Here is a 21,386-nt window from a genome sequence, read left to right on the forward strand (position 1 = left end):
AGGAAGTGGTAGCACTCCTAACACCTCACAACATATTTTTTTACAGTCATATCATTTTTTTGTTTGTCCGCTAACATTTTTTTTCTTAGTATTTCGTAGAGAGTGGTAGCATCCCTAGCAATCTTTGTTTTTTTCTTTTTCAAACTTAAATAAATTATATTTTTTAATAGACAAACATTTCATATTAAATAAATTTTATTTTTTTTTAAAACATAAACAATTAATATTAAATAAATTATATTATTTTAAAACACAAAAATTTCATATTAAATTAAAATGTCACAATAAATTAAAACTTAAAATACATAGAAACACGATATAATGCCTAGAAACATGATTTAAAACATAGAAAGAAAGCACACCTTAATATATAAAAAACACTTCATAAAAAAAACACACTTTATAACTAAAACAAGGAGTCTTCCTCCAGAAATTGGTCTTCCAATTCATCTTCTTGTGACATATTAAGATCAATATTGTCGACGTCTAAAGACGATCAGTCAAATGGTGCGAAGATCGGCATGAATTACTGCATTGTTGACTATCTTCATTCTCAGTATCCTTTCTTGACCGCCGTATTGAAGTGGTTGTGTCTTAGGGATAACTTCATTCTCATTGTACACACATATCACGCTCCCTTCATGTTCTAATATCATATTATGCAATATAATACATGTATACATCACCTCTGTCATAGTAGAAACATCACGAAACAAAGATGCTTTGGATATATAGCTTCTTCGTCCACGTTGTGAAATGCTTGCTTCATGGTTGTTAATATGTTGTTCTAGCCTATTACGTATGAAGATGACTGACTGTATTACGATATCAAAAGCATCGTTCGATGAAGATGACGAAGATGATGAAGATGAGGATGAAGACGATTTTTTTTTTAAATTTTATTAATTGATGTGGTTTGGGAGAGAGATGTATTGTGATGTATGTGTTGAAATGAAAAAGGTGAATGGTTATATATATTGGTTGGGTTAAAATTTGAAAAATTGATTTTTTTTTTTTAAATCGAGTATTTTTTTTATTAAGACAAAACTTCAAAAATGGTCCCTGTGGTTTTCGAAAATATCAAGTTTAGTCCCTAAGTTCAAAAAATCTCATAAATGGTCCCTGTGGTTTCAAAACTTTTAACAAATGGTCTTTTTTGCTAACTCCGTTAGCTTTTGACCGTTAAGTGAAGGACATTTCTGTCTTTTCACTATTACAAAGACCATTTTTGAAGTTTTGCCCTTATTTAAAAAAAAAAGAAAAAAATTATTATTTAATATTAAAGGTCTCTCTCTCTTTCTCTTTATCTCTCTCTCTCTCTCTCTCTCTCTCTCTCTCTCTCTCTCTCTCCATTCCAAAAATCAAAAACCCACCATTCCAATTCATGTCTGAGTTCATGTTCGTCATTTCAAAAAATCAACAACTAGTAATCGAGAATCATATTTCTTCAAGAGAAGAAGTATAACCCAATATATATCTATGTGCAGTTATGATCAAGTTTGTTGTTTTGGGTTAGAGAAAAAAGGATCCCATTCATGAGCACCCACAATCTCCTCATCTTATTCTTCTTCAAACAACGCATTATTCCAATTAAGTTCTTCAATAAAACCACCATTTCCACTAGGCCTGTCGAAAAAACCCGCAACACGTTCTACCCACCCGACCCGTTCCGAATTCGGGTAGAATGGGTCGGGTAGAACGGGTAATGGGTATGAACATTCGGGTAATAGGTTAACCCGATAATAATATAGGTCGGGTATACCCGAATTCGTTTTTTAAATAATATCAAATATACAATGCAGTCACGTACGCACACTTAAAATAAAACAAAACCCTTCGTTTCCTTCTTATGAACGACAGCTCGACAGTCGACACAAACTTGCATAGGGAATACGACGCTAAAGCTGAAGTCCTGAACCGTCATCACAATTCTCAGTTTCTAACTATCGCACGGAATACAATTAAAAAAGTACATAACATATTATAATGATTTGTATTGTTATTATATATGTACTTGTTAATTATACGAAGTATTTTCCTATCCGATTCTTTATTAAACCAACCAACATGTAAAAATAAAAAATAAAGAAAAAAAATTATCAATAAGTGTCATTTAAGAAATTTTCGGGTATACCCGATAATTACCCGACCCGACATCAAACCCGAATACTCGAAACCCGAAAACCCGAATTACAATACAGGTTGGGTATCGGATATTATTTTCTTAAGGAAATACTCGTTCTACCCGAAACCCGAAAATTTTACCCGTTCGACACCCCTAATTTCCACAGTCTATAAGCTTCCTGGAGTTTGAATTCTTGCATTGATCGATTAAAAGACTTCGAATTGATTTCATGTTACCTGGATGTGGAGCTCCGGCTAAACGGAACAGCCATTTTCGGTCAAGTTTCATCATTCGGTTTTGCCAAGTGAAAACATGATAATCTTTTGATGGATGGAAGTAAGTAGGGTATAGAATGGCGAAATCGTTTGAATTAAATGGAATTGATTCTATGAGAAGAACTTACATGATCCTGGAAGCTGGTAAGAATAAGAACTTGTTTCCCCAATCGGTGTCTTTGTTTCTTAATCTCCTGAAATCCCAAGTGATTCTTCCTTCGACGAGAAAATGATCTTTTCCGTTCATCCATTTCTATTCATCTTTATTCTACAACCAATCAACAAGATCAAGAAACGCAACGTATGTTATACCCCCAAAGATATCTCGAAACTTGGTTGGCTACCTTTATGGTGGTTGAATCAACTCACAAACCCATCTCTAAATCGGCTTCAACCTCTTCTATTCTGCATCAACCATGTCTGTATTTTATGGTTCTAATTCCCCCCCCCCCCCTTTCTCTCTTGATTCTATTTCTCACTCGGTAACCTGCACTGGCGGTGAATTATCGACTGGAAAGGATGTTTGAAGGAAAAGGGTGGTTAAGAGTAGAAGTTACAACTATTGCACAAATCCATCATCGAAACTTGGTTGACTTACATGGTTTCAACATAAGGGGATCTACAAAGTTTCTTGTGTATGAGTTTATAATCAAATCATATGGATAAACTGTAAGGTGCCCTTAAACAATCTTGAATCACTTAATGATGAAGATTAGTTACCACCACCCAGAATCGATCGTCGATGAAGACCACTACCACAAAACTAAAATCGACTTTGGACTCCACGATGTTCACAATGGGAAGGAATCAACCATCTTGAAACTGAAATCAAATATGGATATCGAGATCTTAATGACGAGAGGAATCCAGCACCACCGTTAAACAAAAACTCCACCAAATCTTGAAGAACACACATCGATTAGCTTCAAGAACTTGACAATCGGTAAGATGTAAATAAGAACTTCACGATTGGTGATGTTAAACAAGAACTGATTTATTGGCTGAAGAGGGAGGGAGAGAGAGAGAGAGAGAGAGAGAGCTTTAATATTAAATAATATTTTTTCTTATTTTTTTAAATAAGGGCAAAACTTCAAAAATGGTCCCTGTAATAGTGAAAAGACAGAAATGTCCTTCACTTAACGGTCAAAAGCTAACGGAGTTAGCGAAAAGGGCCATTTGTTAAAAGTTTTGAAACCACATGGACCATTTGTGAAGTTTTTTGAACTTAAAGACTAAACTTGATATTTTCAGAAACATAGGGACCATTTTTGAAGTTTTGTCTTTTATTAAAGAAGAAAGAGTTAAAAAACGAATTGTGGTCAAAAGTTCCAACAACCAATAAAATCAAATTATATCTCTCTCTCTCTCGCTTTCTCTCTCTCTCGTTAAGCAGCTAGCGCATTGATGGTGGCGAGCCCCTAGCGGGAGCCAGGGGCAGTGTGTAACGATTCTAATGAGCTCTAGCGAGCCTTCCGTAACATGCGACTCCTTGCAGCCTTAGTAGAGAGTGTTTGATTAAGCTTAAAAAAATGAGCTTTGTAACTTGTTACCGATTTTATACTGATATAATTTAAAAAATGTTTAGATAAATATTAAAAAAGAAGTTTATAGCTATAATAAATGATTTCTGATAAATTTGTTAGACAAAACTGCAAAAATGGTCAATGTCGTATGCATTTTTTCTAAGGTTTGATCCAAACCTCGATTTTTTTGGATTGATGATCATTTTGAGGTAATTTGTTTGTGGAATTAGTCTCTGTTAAACTTGGAAAAGACTAGTTTACCCTTTTAATTTGTTTTTCTATTTTGTTAAACATTTTTCCCTTTTATTTAAATTTTTAAAAATAAAAACAAATAAAGAGGAGGCCCTATTCCCAAAAGGAAATACAAAATCGATTTCAGATTCAACATATGAGGATGAATGCACATACACATAACAAATGAATCGCAAATAATTCTTAGTGAAATGCGTTTATGTGCTCCCATTTGTTGATGTTGAAAAACGATCCAACCGGAGAAGAAGACCAGACCCCCTCCTCCACCAAGCTCCATTCCGCATCTCTCTATACCACCCATACCCACCATTCCAGCTATCACTAAACAAACGATTCCTAAACCCACTTTCCAAATTACTGATCTAAGAGTACCAATTTATGACCAGTAACTGATATGGTTGCCAGAAAATGTCGTCTTCTAGAAACCCTAACATTACTTGCTGTTACATTTCTAGTCACCTGGAAGCTCATATGGATTGAACTTATAGAGTTTGATTCCGATGATGTATGTGAGTGTATGTTGATATGTATGTTCATGAATGCTTATATGTGTCTGGAATCGATGTTTGGATATGGAATTTTGATTAATAAAAAAGAGATGAAGAAGATGAAAGTGTTCTTGGAGAGAGAGAGAGAAAGAGAGAGAAAGAGAGAGAGAGAGAGAGAGAGAGAGAGAGAGATTTTGTATTTATTTATTAATTATAAAATAGTTAAAAAAAAAAAAATGAAAATAAATATATTAATGGTATTTTAGTTTTTTCAATTTGAAAATGGACGTTTTCCACATAAGACTAGCTTAAAGGACCACTAATCAAAAATAATCAAGATTTAGACAAATCTAAAAAAAATACATAACACAGGACCATTTTTGAAGTTTTGTCAATTTGTTATGGCTTAAATATAAAAACTCCTTATTTCTTCTTATTTCAAACATTTGAATGAATCGACCATATGCCCTTGAGGCCTTGACCTAAACCCCTTAACCTAATAAACCTCATACGTATCTACACAAATCACAGACGCCTCCATCCATCGCGTGTTCCAAGCGAGGCCTCCCCTGCTGCCGCCTTCTCTCCTGTGAAGCCACCGGCCGGAGACCGTCGCACCCCCACAGCAACACCGGAGACCGTCGACCCCACAGCTAGGTTGGTTTTGTTCAATTTTTCCTGCTAGCGTTTTTTTTCCTGCCGTCGATTTTTTTTCCCTAGCATTATTCTTCATTCTTTTCCCTGGTTTCTGTTAGAATAATTTGTTGGTCCACCGAATTTATCAATTGTATAGAAACATTTGTAATACTGCTATAATTATGTCAAAAAAAAATTGTAATGAAAGTTGATAACTTTGAATTTGAAATGGGTATTGATTTTCCTGCTGTCGTTTTTTCCCTATGTATGAGTTTGTGCTTCAGTTATCAATTGAACCTATATCTTAAACCTGTAAGAGTAGCCAACACTAGCCCCCAATGGTTATGTTTTATGTTTGAATTGATTGATATTTATTCGTTATCACTTTAGTCTCCAAAAGAGCTAAAGTTTTAAGTTATCATCCCACACATATTGCAATTAATCGGAATCTTAATTTAGTTTATTATACTAACCAATTTTGTTTCATAAACACAATTTAGGGCAACAAGCAAACACATAATTCGAAGATGGCTCGTTTCCGTAATGTAAGTAATGTTACTCAGTTCTTTAGCTTGTGAAGACGATTAAAAGAAAATAGTATACCATGATACCCAAATAAATAAAACAAAACTATGTTACTATTTATATTGAAGGTCTTTGAATTTAATACATTTGTGATACAATCATTTGTTATCAGAAAAAGAAAGTGGTATTTGTGAAGCCAGCAAAGAAACAACCACAGCAGAATGTGGATCATGTTACAGGTGATAAGATACCAAGAAGCTTTGTGTTTTCAAGATTGAAATTACCTGGTTCTCTTAAACAATTACAAGCAGACTTGAGAAAGATGATGCTTCCATATACAGCTCTAAATCTAAAGGTAATTCTATTTCGAGCTTTAAATACTTAAACCCTTTAAAAAAATTTCACCACTTTAAGTTTTAATAACTTTTTTTTTATTATGTATTATTAATACAGGAAAAGAAGCGTAACAACCTGAAAGATTTCTTGAATGTTGCGGGGCCCATGGGAGTAACACATTTTCTTATGTTATCAAAAACAGGAAGTTCACCATACTTGAGAGTTGCAAGAACACCACAGGGCCCCACACTTACATTCAAAATTCAGGAGTATTCTTTAGCTGTTGATATTGCTAACTCCCAATTACGCCCAAGAGTTCCAAAAGACCTCTTCAAAAACTCTCCCCTCGTATTTCCCTAATTTACATCTAATTTTTAATCTACTTTTGTTGATTTATTTGTTACATTTATTTTTTCACAAAAGCTAATATTGATTTTGAATACAGATTGTGCTCTCTGGTTTTGGAACTGGTGAACAACATTTGAAACTTACAACAATTATGTTTCAAAATATCTTCCCTGCTATCGACATTAAAACAGTGAGTATTTTTTTTTTCTCTTTAAATGTTTTCTATCACGCTTAATCTTTTATAAATTATAATTCATATTAAATTTGCAGGTGAAACTGTCATCATGTCAGAGAATTGTGTTACTTAATTACAACAAAGAGACAAAGCTTATCGATTTTAGGCATTATTCCATCAGATTGCAACCAGTTGGAGTCTCACGTAGAATCAGAAAATTTGTGCAAAATCATCAAGTTCCTGATCTCAGATCTCTTCAAGATGTCAGTGACTTTGTAACAAAGTAACTTTTCTTTCTTTCTTTGTTTCTTTCTCTCTCTCACACACACATAGTAAGTGTTATTGTATAAAGAAAATGAAGGTAAAGTAGTAATGATTTGTTTAATTTTGAAAATGAAAAGGGCGGGGTATGGATCAGAAAGTGAAGGAGATGATGAAGCAGCAACTGTGAGTTTAGCAAGTGATGTTGGTAGAGTCAATAAGGCTTCTACTAAAAGTGCTGTCAAGCTTCAAGAGATTGGGCCCCGCATGACACTTCAGCTTATCAAGATCGAGGATGGATTATGTTCGGGCACCGTAATTTTTAGTGAATACGGTAACTTTTTTTTTTTTAAACATGAAAGGTTGTGATATTTACTTTTTGTTTTACCTTGCGTAAAAGTAATTTAATGTTGATACGATTATGTCCTAATAAGACAAAAATTGAAAGTAGAATGTTGTAATAGAAAGAAATGGAACATAAATGGGGAGATGGAAGAAAAAAGAGACGAGGGTTAGATTTTGTAAAGTTGTGGAACTTAATGGGTTCTCTTTAACAAGTGAATTTTTTTATATTTTGTTTATTTTAGGAAATAGCGAGGAAAAGAAAGAGGAGTCCGAGGAAGGTTCTGAAGGAGATGCGGAGGAGGGAAGTGAGCAAGAGGAAGAAGACATCATGGATGAGTAATATGATTTAATTTTACAATTTTATTTAGGTTCGATGTTCGTTTGTTATTTTTGGAAATGTGGATTTGCTTCCATTTTTGTGATGTTATGTAAAATATATGTTTTTTTTTTCTTTTTTATTTATTTGTCATTTTTCATTCGAAATCTGGCAATGGGCAATTGGGCACGTGAAAATGTTTTATGGATCCAACACTGTATCTCTTCTCCACATTCATTTTGTGGATCCCGATTAGCAAAATTAGAGGACTATAAAAATTAGTTGTTTGTTTTTTAACAGATGGAATAGAAATGATTTTACTTTGTGGTTTTTAATGACAAAGGCACATGAATAAAGTGATTTATTAAAAAAAAGAGAAAAAAGAAAAGAAAAGATGATGTATCAAACTGCAGGTTAGCTCAAGGGTAATTCTGGTATTTGTCGTTTTAAGTTTGTTAGAAGATGCTCTATATAGTGGAATGGAAAAAGTTAGTTTTTATTATGGTGTAATTGGAATATTTTATTTTTGGAAAGCGCATGTGTAATTGTAATTGTCTCTTGATTTTCTAGTATCGAATGAGAAGCATTGTTCTTGTGTGTTTGATTTTAATTGTTTTGAGATTCATTTATTCATAAACAGTGTAGTTCATATCACAAACCCGCTGGTAGCACCAATTACGTAAATGCCCTTGTGTGGGTCAGCAACATCTACCTCTACCAAAAGCTGCAAAAATAGAAGATATTTTATCTCTCCAAGTGACTAAGGTGCTGTTTCAATCTTACCAATTACTGGTTTTTTCTCTAAGGTCATTTTATTGTTTATATTGTATAATATAGTCTTGAATTATATCTCTCCAACAATTTTTCTTGAAAATGATAACATCATTTTATTTTTTCAACAAAGGCTAGGCTATATTATTTAAGGTCTTAATAAATGAACGGATTAAATCATATAAATTGATGGCAGAATTTCGTATACTTTCTTGCTAAACATCTAAATATCATATTTGTCCGGCCTAAATTTTAAATATCATATTTGCCATTTTTAATGTTTTTTAATATCATATATAACAAAATCTGTTTTTTTTAATAATTTTTATTGATTTATAATCTTTTTTACCTTTTTAAAATTATTAAAACTAAAAACAACCAAATGGACAATATCACCCTTAGTTCTAAGTTACAGTACAACAGATCACATGTTAAGGCAAATTAGGATCACAGATCGTAGCCTCGTCTCTTTCCTATGACAGCCTCTTAAACATACGAGCAGCCTCCTATTCCCCCTTGTTATCGCACACAAGCAATAAACATCAGGTAATCAATTTCAAGATTAAAATCAACACATCTGAGAGCATAGAAACTAAGATCAAATAGAAAAGATTGAACATACTGATCATCAGTTGCAGACTATTAATGGCGAACATCAACAAAAAAATAATGATGAGTTCCCACAAGAAAGCTTCAAAATCTGTAGTGGGATTTGAATATCGAGTTAAACTGTGTCATTTAACTTATTCTAAATCTATTCTCTTTTGTTATCCAATTCATGTATGAACAACATATACAGTTAAAGTTAAAAAAAAATTCTCAACTTAATATAAAAGTCAACAATGGTATCATTGATAAACTTCTTCGGATGTCGCAGCTGAAAGTCTCTCTTAGATATAGAAATAGAATCATAATCCCCTCAATAGGTAATTTCTTCAAATAATTCATATGAGCTGTGAATCAATCATACAAAAATGTCATGGAAGAGATTTGAACACAATTATCCGCTTACAGAGAAAGGACTCACTCAAGATCAACTGCCCATTTTTCATTATACTGTTCATCCAGAGATTTAATAAGCTCTTGTATAGAATCCCAATTAGGGTCACAAACAGTGGAATTCACCTTCAAAATGCCTGGAAGATTGTGTAGAAAATAAACTTATGACTTGTTGTATGTTTAATCATATATCATATATGCATTTGTAAGATTAACCCGTCATATCTTGAAACCAAATATATATCGGAAATGCATATACCTGACTTTTGACCCTCGATAAAGAAGGATAGGGAAGGCAAATTGCATAAATACCTAGTGCTTGTTACCATTGATGCGACAACATAGCACCATCAGCAAAGAAAGAAGACGGTGAGACACCGAGGAACGTGAGGAGACAAAAGGCGATCGTGAGGAAGATGACGACCAGAGTATAACCTCGTCTGAATTGAATGAATTTGATGAAGAATTGAAATAGAACAAACAACAATATATGATTGATAGAGAAAACTGGAATTGAAATTGATGATTGAATGAAACAAGATAGAGAACACAATCTCCTGATAGGATGATTGCCCAGGGTTGAATCCCTCTCTCAAAGGCCTAGCCAATGAGCCAATCTCACTCTAGAGACTAACACCGTTCTAAGATATTTCTCCCTGTCTAACAATGCAATCCTACCCTCTATTTATTAGCAGACCTCTAACAAACTATATTTAGGAATTACCCTTTTACCCCTTTAAGTATTTAACTATCTAATTCCTATCACTACTCCTCCCTTCAACGAAGTCTTGACCTCAAGACTTGCTGTCAAGAAGATCTTAAGATGCACCAGAACCCAGACTAATACTTGCAGATGAATGGAAAACTCCTTGATACACAACACGCACCCCTGATTTGTTATTGCCGATGTTTCCTCCCTTGTAGCCTCTTCAGTCGGTTGCCCTTTCCACCAAGTTAACCACCAGTCAACGTGTTCCCTTAGATGAATGATCAAACAGGAAACAAGAAAAATGATGGGAATCCTCCAATCCGAAGCACTCAATTCCTGTTCTGATCTCAAAACATGTTCAAAGGGAGAACGCATTGCTTTTGTAAGCAATGAAGTACGAAGGATCAATTGCATCTTGATAAAGGAAGAGAAATCCAACATATAAACTACAGATCCTGCTTTGACTCGTATCCCTCTTGGTATGCACTGACTTTCCATTAGTGGTTTTCGGCCATACATAATCTCATATGTAAACTTCATGGATCCCCTGAAGTTGGCAACATACCAAAACTTAGCCCAAAAAATTCCCTTTGACCACCAACTGAGCTTATCCCTAAGATGATGATTCACTGCTTCCATTACTATCCAAACTAGCCCTTGAAGATGAGTCGACACTCCTTGATACCTCAAACATATCGCTGACTTGTCCTTGATTTGATCAACCTCACACGAGGTTTTGATCCAAACCCTTCCTAAAACCATGTCTAAATGCCCCTCATCACATATCCATGCCTCCAAAATATAACCTTCAGTGATAAGACAATCAATAATTTGGGGCTTCTTGACCAACAATCGAGTAGCCTCACTTGTTTTCTTCCCCTCATTTTTGCCATTAGAGACCAATCACAAGTTTCATTGAATTTTGGAAGTAGAATCTCCTGAACTTCTTTATAAAATTTCTCTTCAGAATTTAACCTATCTTCCCCACAATTAGTTATTGACAAAACATGAGGCGGTGGTTCCCCAAGGGTATGCATGTAATTACCATATTCAAGTTTATACGTGTCATGAGACTCAGAACTGTAATTTCTATAGGGTTTAGCATACCTTGACTTGGTCAAACCATTTTCATGATCGTAACTGGACCACCATTTGACTTGTGCACAAGGGTAAAACTGGAAACTTGAGATAGATGAGGTTATAAGTGTTTCTTGAGGAAATTTAATCAAAGAAGAATGATTTTGAGGACTGAAAGCGCTTTGAAAAGGGTGTCGTTGGTATGATTGTGTGAATGATGTTGGGAGATGAGAAGTGATTTGTGAAAAACCTTCGTCTTGTGACTCCCTGTGAGGAAACGGTGAAATTGAAAATGATGAATACGTAGGTAGCAATGAAAGGGGTAAATGTGTGACCGTTGTTTTAGACTCACTAGGGCTTGCTTTCTCCTGATTAGATAAGCCCATTGTCCGATTCAGATTAGATTGGCCCAAAGATATAATTTCAGCCTACTTGTCATTTTTAAGCCCATTATTGTGTCGACCTAAATAACCCTCCTTCCATCCATCGTTTAACGGAGCTGTTATCTCCGTGAAGCTCCCTTTGCACTCCGTCAATGTCCTGATCGGAAGTACACCTGGACGATGCTCGTAAGTTGCTCCCGTCGTTGAAGATCTAGCCGGACCCAAATTCCCCCCCTCTGGTTTCGGATCGGAGAAGGTTAACACGTGTATCACAGACTCATAAACCAGCGATGATTGTTTGATCGTGTCCAGCTGCTCATAACCGTTCCTATTCGCTTTCCATGGCAAGCTCTCCACCACCTTTGATGACTTCGGAGTGGAATTGCAACCAGAGAAACACAACGAACCTTCACTCATAGGTACAGGGGTGACCGGAGAAGTACATGAGGAATCTGGAACTCTAGAAGACGAATTTTGGTAATTTAGCTTGATCTTCTTCTCCACCGAAGGCAATCCCATCGATGCAACCGAAACGACACCGGAAGTAGGATGAGATTGGAAACCGCTAATTATGCCAGACGAATCCCTAGAAGCATCATCAACCACCGACTTTGGTAATGTCCCAGTCGGATCGGAAACAATGCTAATATCTGAGAAAAACTCTGGATCCTGTTGCTTCATCCAATCAAGCAGTACTTCACGAAACGCAACCTCTTCTGCCCGTTCTGAGGCCATGGCGGTTCTGATTGAGGCCATAGATGTCCTGATTTCCTGTATGTCTTTGTGAATCCTTGCTATTTGCTTATCATGATGATCCAGACGCTGAGAGACAGATTTAGTTTCCACCACTGGTTGCACCATTGTTACTCAACTCCGGCAGGTCAAGGCAAGTCGGACCAATGATGAAGAATTGAAATAGAACAAACAACAATATATGATTGATAGAGAAAACTGGAATTGAAATTGATGATTGAATGAAACAAGATAGAGAACATAATCTCCTGATAGGATGATTGCCCAGGGATGAATCCCTCTCTCAAAGGCCTAGCCAATGAGCCAATCTCACTCTAGAGACTAACACCGTTCTAAGATATTTCTCCCTGTCTAACAATGCAATCCTACCCTCTATTTATTAGCAGACATCTAACAAACTCTATTTAGGAATTACCCTTTTACCCCTTTAAGTATTTAACTATCTAATTCCTATCAGAATTAAATGTGTGATTTGTAAGGGAAGGGAAATATTGTCAATTTAGTTGTTGTTTTTACTTTTAATGATTTTAAAAAGGTAAAAAAAAGATTATAAATCAATAATAATTATAAAAAAATAGATTTTGATATATATGATATTAAAAAACATTAAGAAGGACAAATACGATATTTAGAATTTAGGCCGGACAAATACGATATTTAGATTTTTAGCAAGGTCATATACACAATTTTGCCTAAATTGATAACATCTTACTTCGTCAACTTGACAATCCTTGTTTCCAAGTTACTTTTTGTTACTCAAAAGAAGTTTCCAAACGGTAACCACATACATACCAAGTAGAGCTGATCCGACTCCTTCAATATCAAAGTAATGACTTACACACAAAGTGATATAATTACATATCTCATAGGAAAATAAAATTAAACTTAGTAAATGTCACATATTTAATTAGAGGTACTTCTCCAAGTGTCAATGACATTCTTGTGCAAGAGAAATGACATTCTGGTGTGTAACTACAACGAACAAAAGGGCTTTTTTGTCACACATCTAATGGTTGAGTAAGAAAGTGGTGTGAATGTAGGGTGTTGACGCCATTTCGCTTCGTGATACCCTACATCATGCTTCTTTGAGCTGTTGTCCGCATCTCAAAATTGCACAATGAAGGAATCCTGATTGGTCAAAATTGAAGACTTTCTTGTTTTATCTTATAAAAAAAGGCTAGATTTAATAAAAAAAACTGGAAAAATAACTCTAATTAGATGTAACCCTGTTTGGATGTTCAGTAGAAAGGAAACCCTTAATTACAACGATCATAAGAAAGAAATCCCTTCGGTCAAATTACTTGCTTATGCTTATATTCAAACAAATTCAAGAACACACTTAAAAAAACATGAAACTTAAAGCATATAGAAAGAGGGATGAAAAATCGTCACCTTGGAACCGGAATTGTTGCATAAATTACCCATTTAGTAATCCGACCTTCTAAACATTGGATTTCACAACCTCAAGAAGAAGAAACCATTACCAAAAAAAATATCTATCTAATATCTATATCTAGCAGTGAGAACAATAGAAAACAACCACAGAGGAAGTAAGAACAAAGTGCAAGAAAAGAAATACCAAAGCAACGATGACAAAAAGAGTGCCACACAAATAAGATGATAATCTCAGTAGAAAGAAAGAACATGTAACCTCAAAAAAAAAATAAGCAAGATAACAGCATAACAGAAAAAAATAAAAAAGAAAATGCAATAACATCACAACCATTTCAAGAAAATGAATGAAACTCATTCAAAAAGCATTCATCTTCTAACAAAACAACTGTAAAGTATATATATATATATATATATATATATATATATATATATATATATATATATATATATATATATATATATATATATATATATATATATATATATATATATATATATGGAAACAAATAAGACCAAAACTCTTTTTTCATTTATAAAAACCAACATAAAACATTTTTTTAAAAACAAAGGTAGCAGGAATGATTGAAAGATCAGTCTATTACTCATTCCAAAAACATTCATATTATGGCAAAACAACTAGAAAGTACATATACGATATATGGAAACAAATGATGCCAAAATTCCTTATTCATTCATAAAAAAACAAAAAAAAAGAGTTTTTTTTTTTTTTTTTTTTTTTTTTTAAAAACAAAGCTAGCAGAAATGATTCAAACATCATTCCATTTATAAGTTATCAGTAAACACATTTATAGAAGGCGACATAAAATAGTTCTTCTGGACAAAATATATGCAAATCATTAAAAAAAAGAAAACTTCTTTTAATGTTTGACTTTACTCTAGGTATAGTTAAATATCTTGGAGTATATGATTGATATTCTTTCGTGACACAGAGTCTCTTAGCTTGATTAAATATACTCTCGAAGTCACAAAGATTTCTATATGATCTTTGAATGACAAAGATCAACATAGCTTTTCAATCAACTCATTCATCCAATCATATTGGATTTAAACTTCTAAAGGAGTGTACTCTTATTTTGTAGTATATTGTGTCATTTTGTTTTGGTTGGACCTCATTCCAACAAAACTTACTCTTCATCTCACAATAAGGTCATAATCCAATTATAATTCATAACTATATATATATATATATATATATATATATATATATATATATATATATATATATATATATATATATGTTTAGAAATCGAAATCTTATGTAGCTCTTTACATGGAGATTTTTATTCTAAACTAATTATCTCATATATATATTCTCTTAGCTCTTAGGGACCTAATATGGAAAAATGAAAACCTTATTACCCTCCTAAATCATTAACACCTTGTTTCCGAGTTCTACTTAAGGAGGGAAATGGGAGGATACGGAGGGAAAGTGAGGGGTATCGAAGGAAAATCGTGTTCCCGAGTTTCATTAATGGAAGGAAAGTGAAGGGAGGGGAAGGATTTTGGAGTCATATTTTCCTTCCAAATTTTCCTCCCAAATTGGGCGGATTTGGGAAGAAAGTGAGGGGAAGGAAAATTTCAAGTTTTATTTTCTTTTTCCTCCTAACTCGGGAACACGAAAACATAAAATTTTCCTCTCATTTCTTTTTATTTCCTTCGAACTCGGGAACACGGTATAATGAATATTTTCCTCCCCCTCTTTTTCTTTCGGTCAAAATTTTCCTTCCCTTTCCTTTGATGAATTTACAAAAAAAGTGGGGAACAAGGCGTAACTCTAATCCATTAACCATGCAACCATTCCAAAAGAATCGGTTGCAGGCATCTCAACTTGTAAATATTATACAATCATGCTAGCAAATTTTATATCCCTATTCTAATAAAAGAATAGTTTTAATCTCCTTTTGACATGTGTCATCATATTGGGTCTTCTAATCAATACACATTTTATTCTTTTTTTTGCCATGTGCCACCCTATTAAACCTCTTAATTAATGCATGCCACTTGTCAACCTATTAATTATCTATTTCAAATTTTAAAATTTTCACTTTAATTATAATAAATTAATAACAATGCAATAAAAATTAAAATAAAATTAATACAAATTATAATGTGATATAATTTCACATATTTATTTAAATTAACGATTATAATTGATTAATAATATTAAAATTTAATTAATTTTGTAGCCGTGGTTTCACAGGTTATAAACTAGTTTTAACATATAGACATTCTTTCACCCAACATTCATGTCTTAACAAAAGTTATTATAATAATTATTGTACGTAACATACCATTTTATATTATGGTAGTATTTTCTTGTACATATTTATATTAGAAAGTAGAAATAAAATCTTTGTACTACTTAGATTTGAAACAATAAAAACATATTTGTAGGCTACTATCTTTAGCTCTCACAAGAGAAAAAGAGGATGTACAATACAAATGCTTACGTTGCCAAATAAAAAAAGGCACAAATTGTACTCGGTTACTCAGACACAAATATAAAAACATATATTTTCATGTCAATGAGAAATATGACAATTTTTATTCTACCAACAAAAAGAAAGAAAATGTTTTCATATCACACCACAATTTAAGGTTTTATTCAAAAGCTTCACTTTTTTTTCAAGGCCGATTCATAACCAATTAATCCGGCCCATTTTTTCTTTAACATAGTTTGGCAATTGGCTCTGTATATCTAAGATCAAGCCCAGTTCAGGCCCAATTACATATCCTCGGCAGAGGATAGGTAATTAGTGCTTCTATGAAATAGTATTCTTTTGTGTTCATTTGTGTCGGGTCTTTTTGGTATCTACCCTTTTTAATAAAGGATTTATATCATAAAATCCATTATATTTACGTCATCATTCTCTTTTAACTCTAAATATTTATTTTGTTCCACAAAAACCCTTATCATTTCACTGTATATTTATAAATTAGTCAGTTTTCCTTTCATCATATTCATTTGAAACTTTCATTCATTTTTACCTTCATCATATTCATTTGAAACTCCTATGACTTTTCAATTTCTTTCTAATAATGAATATAAGTTGGTTAATAAGGTTAAATAAATATAAAACATAAAGTGTAATCATATATAAACTACATTTCAATATTAAAAAATATTTTTTTTTCAACATATAAAGTTATGTTTTTAACTTTTAACATATTATACTTAATTTATTAGGTCAAATATGTTGTTGTATGTAAACCATTATCATTTTAAAGCTACAAATTTTGAACAATTTGTATAAAATACTTAAATTGTTATTTTAAATATAACCTTACAGGATCAACTTAAATATAAATTTTAGTTCAACTAAAACAGCCTAAAGAATATTTTGTAAATAGTTAAAAGTGATAAATTATAGTGTTTTTCTAATAATGATTTTAAGTTGGTTAATAAGATTAAATAAATATCAAACCTAAAATGTAATCATAATAAACTAAATTTCAATATTAAAACAATACATTTACTTCTACTTATAAAGTCATGTCTTTAACTTCTAACATATTATATTTAATTTATTAGATTTAATATATTGTTGTACGTAAATCAGTATCAATTTAAACAACTTTTGAACAATTTGGACAAAACACTTAAATTGTTAATTTAATGATAATATTATAGTGTCAACTTAAATATAAATTTCAATACCACTTAAAAAACCTAATGAACATTTTGGCAATAGTTAAAAGTGATAAATTGTAGTGCTAAATGCAAAAACTAAATTATAATATCAATTTAACTAAAATATTTCCTAAAGATATATGTATAATCATTAAAAGTTTTCAAATAAGTAGCTTAAAATAACTTACAATAACAATAGTTAAAAATGATTATATATAAATGATTATATTGTTACCTTTAAAAAAAACAATGTTTGATGTTTTAAATAATTATAATGATAGAACTTAAAATGTTTAGCAAATAAATTATAAATAACATTAAACCATATATTATATTTAATTGTATTCATGAGTAACCCACGGGTAGAGGTCATTCAAAAGATTGAGATTATGCAGTTTTAATATATATATATATATATATATATATATATATATATATATATATATATATATATATATATATATATATTGTCATATAATTTAAAATAATCAATATATTATATCAACTTAGTATATGAATTATTATATCAAATTTAACAACAAGATTATTGTTATATTTAAAAAACATATATTTATAAATATTTCAATTATATATATAATTAAGCGCAACGCGCGGACATTCGTCTAGATATTTCAACTATATATATACTTAAACGCAACGCACGGACATTCGCTTAGTTTTAATCATCTCCCGGATGCGAACCGGTTGTTTCAATTAGGTCACTTTGATGATATGGATGCTAGATTTGTTGATGAGGCCGTCAGGCAGCGTCATTTGAAAAATTAAATAGGATGAATGGATCAAGAATCGAACTCGAGTGTTTGGCAAAAAAGGAGAAGACGTTTCCCGCTAAGCTGAAAAAGTCATTTTGTAGGTCGCCCCCTTTATTCCTTATTATAACTGTTTCCACGGTTAATATATATTTATATATATTAAAACCATATGTACTGTTTTACATGTAAAATACTACTTTATATAAACATATAAAAACTATTCTATGCACAAGTAAATTACGTATTTCATTCTAAAGAAGTGACAAACTTTACCACTAAACCAATATTAGATGTTATATTTAAATCCAATCACCATTTACATAAAGTGTATATATTATATACGTTTATTAATATATATTTATAAAAAATACGTATCTAATATATAAAAAACATATTTATATTTTATAATACATATTATTCTATGCATCTATATTTATAAAAAGAGAAATTAAATATTCTTCTTTCTTTTCTTCATACTTATTTTTCTATCTATATAAAATGGTAACAAATATCATATTTTGATAAAATTAATTATATTTTAGGATATTTGTCATCATTTAAAATAGATATGAAGATAATTAAGAAAATAGATATGAAGATAATTAAGAAGAAAAGTAAAAGGATATTTAATTTCTCTTATAAAAATATAAAGATGTAATTAATGTTATACAAAATGTATTTATATGGATAAATGAGATTTTATGTATAAAAAATATTTATATTTTATATAAACACTATTGTACACATAAATATACAAAATACATCTCTTACATATGTAGAGAAAAAACAAATATACAAAACGTTAATAATACATATGATATACATTCTATAGATACATAAAATACAATTATATATATATATATATATATATATATATATATATATGTATATATATATATATATATATATATATATATATATATATATATATATATATATATATATATATCCCTATTATAATAAAAGAATAGTTTTAATATCCTTATGACATGTGTCATCATTTTAGGTCTCCTAATTAATACACATTTTATTCTTTTTTTTGTCATGTGTCACCCTATTAAACCTTTTAATTAATGCATGTCACTTGTCAACCTATTAATTCTTTATTTCAAATTTTAAAATTTTCACTTTAGTTACAATAAATTAATAACAATGCAATGAAAATTAAAATAAAATTAATACAAATTATAAGGTGATATAATTTCACATATTTATTTAAATTAACGATTATAGTTTATTAATAATTTTGTGTTCTATCTATTAAAATTTAATTAATTTTATAGCCGTGATTTCACGGATTATAAACTAGTATATATATATATATATATATATATATATATATATATATATATATATATATATATATATATATATATATATATAAGTACACCACCCATTCTAAAAATCAAGGAAAGTGGGTGAGGGGGGTTTGCTAATTAATGACGATTTTCTGTGGAGTTTCAAAGGATTTTTGTGGAATTTTGAGGTATTTTTGAAGAGCGCGTCTTGTTCGAGTTTTTGACAATAATAAGGTGATTGAAAAAAATATTTATTATTCTAGTGTTGTTTTAAAATTATTTACCAAAATAGTATTTCTTTTTATTTTTTCTTTACTTTTCAGTTTTTCTTTAATGTTTCTTTATTTTTAATATCTGAATTTTTTCTCTCTCTTTTATTTCCCCTTTTTACGAATTTTTTTAAGTAATAGTTTTTATTTCAGTTTTTTTACTGTTCTTTTTAAATAACATTTATTTTTATCTTTTTCTATTTTTGTTTTTTTTAATATCCTTTTTTTCTTATACAACATGACATGAATTATAGAGAGTTGTAATTAACAAACACAATGATAATCATTTAAACATGAATTATAGAGAGTTATAATTAACAAACACAATGATAATCATTTAATCTGATCCAATATACTTACTTCAATCATAAAAGTGTACAACCACAAAAGGAATCATATATCAACATACATGATGTACAAGTCCATTTATCTTTGTATAGAATTATGTACTTATAAAACTTGAAGACATACTAGAGCAATCTAGTGTCCTAATGATGCACAAGTCCATTTATCTTTGTATAGAATTATGTACTTATAAAACTTGAAGACATACTAGAGCAATGAGTGTCCGATTAAGCACAAATAATATCATATGAACTTTTTTAAGTTCTTAAATGAGCTTATTTGTAATAAACAAACATGACACTTGATAAGAGCTATTTCGTATGATCTTGTCCAGCATATTTATTTTATTCATACAACCAAAGATACTCTGCAGACACTTAGTGGACATAAAATGAAAAATTTTCATATTGTCATACATCAGCTCCCATGGTGCATATTTCTATTTAGCTTTGCATCATACATTCATGGATTAATATTAATTACTTATAAACAAATGCTGTCCAGACTCCGATAGCATTCTACTGCCCTGTTATGCATGAACACCCTCACATGGACTTGCAAATTCACAAATCAACTCATGATTGCACAGAGTTATAATTAACAAACATGTCGATGCAAAGAGGTATTCCAGTTAATATCATTCCAGCATGATTATTCTAATCGTACAACAAAAATTACTCAACAGACAATTAATTAACACATATAGTAAAGTATATAATGTCGATCAGAAAAACAAAACACTCGATCTCTCATCGTCTTCGAAAGCTGCAATCGAAGCCGCGAAGCACCGGTGGAACAAACGACAGTGCTAGCATTAGTAGACACAGTCTTAATACAAGAAGATATAATCTTCAAAGAATTAGGCAACAATCCCTCACCTGAACCTTCACCCAATCACCACCGACTCAACAGTGAAAAAATTCTGTCACCGTCCACCACCGCGTAGCTGATGCCGGAGCGACAGGTGGAGGAGGTCGTAGGTTACCGTCGACGGTGGAGGAGGCCGCAGGTGGCCGACGTCGGGTGGAGAAGACTGCAGGTGGCTGGCGATGGGGTGGAGGAGCGACAATGGAGCGACGGAGTGGAGCCCTAGTTTGAGTTCTCGTTTTTTTTTTTCCCTTCTGTTGACGCTCGTTCATGGGATTGTGAAAAAAGAAAAGTGTTTTTCTTTAAACAATAATATTAGTTTTCAATCTAAAGAATAGTATTTTGGTAAATATTTTGCAAAGCACACTAAAATTGTAAATACTTTTTTCAATCACTCTAATATGGTCAAAAACTCGTCTCGTTCATGTTAGGCCTTTTCTTTTGGCGTGCGAAAAATTTCAGCCTTCTTATTGGTTTCGCGATTTATCAT

General features: G+C 31.6%; 1 protein-coding gene across 1 annotated transcript; it reads left to right on the top strand.

Moving 5' to 3' along the window:
* Positions 1-5,111: 5,111 nt before the first annotated feature.
* Positions 5,112-7,794, top strand: PPAN (PETER PAN-like protein). The gene is made up of 8 exons (XM_079040169.1): positions 5,112-5,320; positions 5,800-5,844; positions 5,997-6,179; positions 6,278-6,508; positions 6,606-6,698; positions 6,779-6,966; positions 7,085-7,278; positions 7,532-7,794. The coding sequence occupies exons 2-8, from the start codon at positions 5,827-5,829 to the stop codon at positions 7,627-7,629; spliced, it is 1,005 nt and encodes a 334-aa protein (XP_078896295.1). The 5' UTR covers positions 5,112-5,320; positions 5,800-5,826; the 3' UTR covers positions 7,630-7,794.
* The last annotated feature ends 13,592 nt before the right edge of the window (positions 7,795-21,386 follow it).

Source organism: Lactuca serriola, chromosome 4, assembly GCF_051521515.1.
Source record: "Lactuca serriola cultivar US96UC23 chromosome 4, Lser_US96UC23_V15, whole genome shotgun sequence".
Classification (NCBI taxonomy): domain Eukaryota; kingdom Viridiplantae; phylum Streptophyta; class Magnoliopsida; order Asterales; family Asteraceae; genus Lactuca; species Lactuca serriola.

Bases quoted from the DNA above. Each gene is read 5' to 3' on its own strand.
- PPAN (XM_079040169.1), top strand. The intron at 6,180-6,277 runs GTAATTCTATTT...TTATTAATACAG, and splicing joins ATACAGCTCTAAATCTAAAG to GAAAAGAAGCGTAACAACCT. The intron at 7,279-7,531 runs GTAACTTTTTTT...TGTTTATTTTAG, and splicing joins CGTAATTTTTAGTGAATACG to GAAATAGCGAGGAAAAGAAA.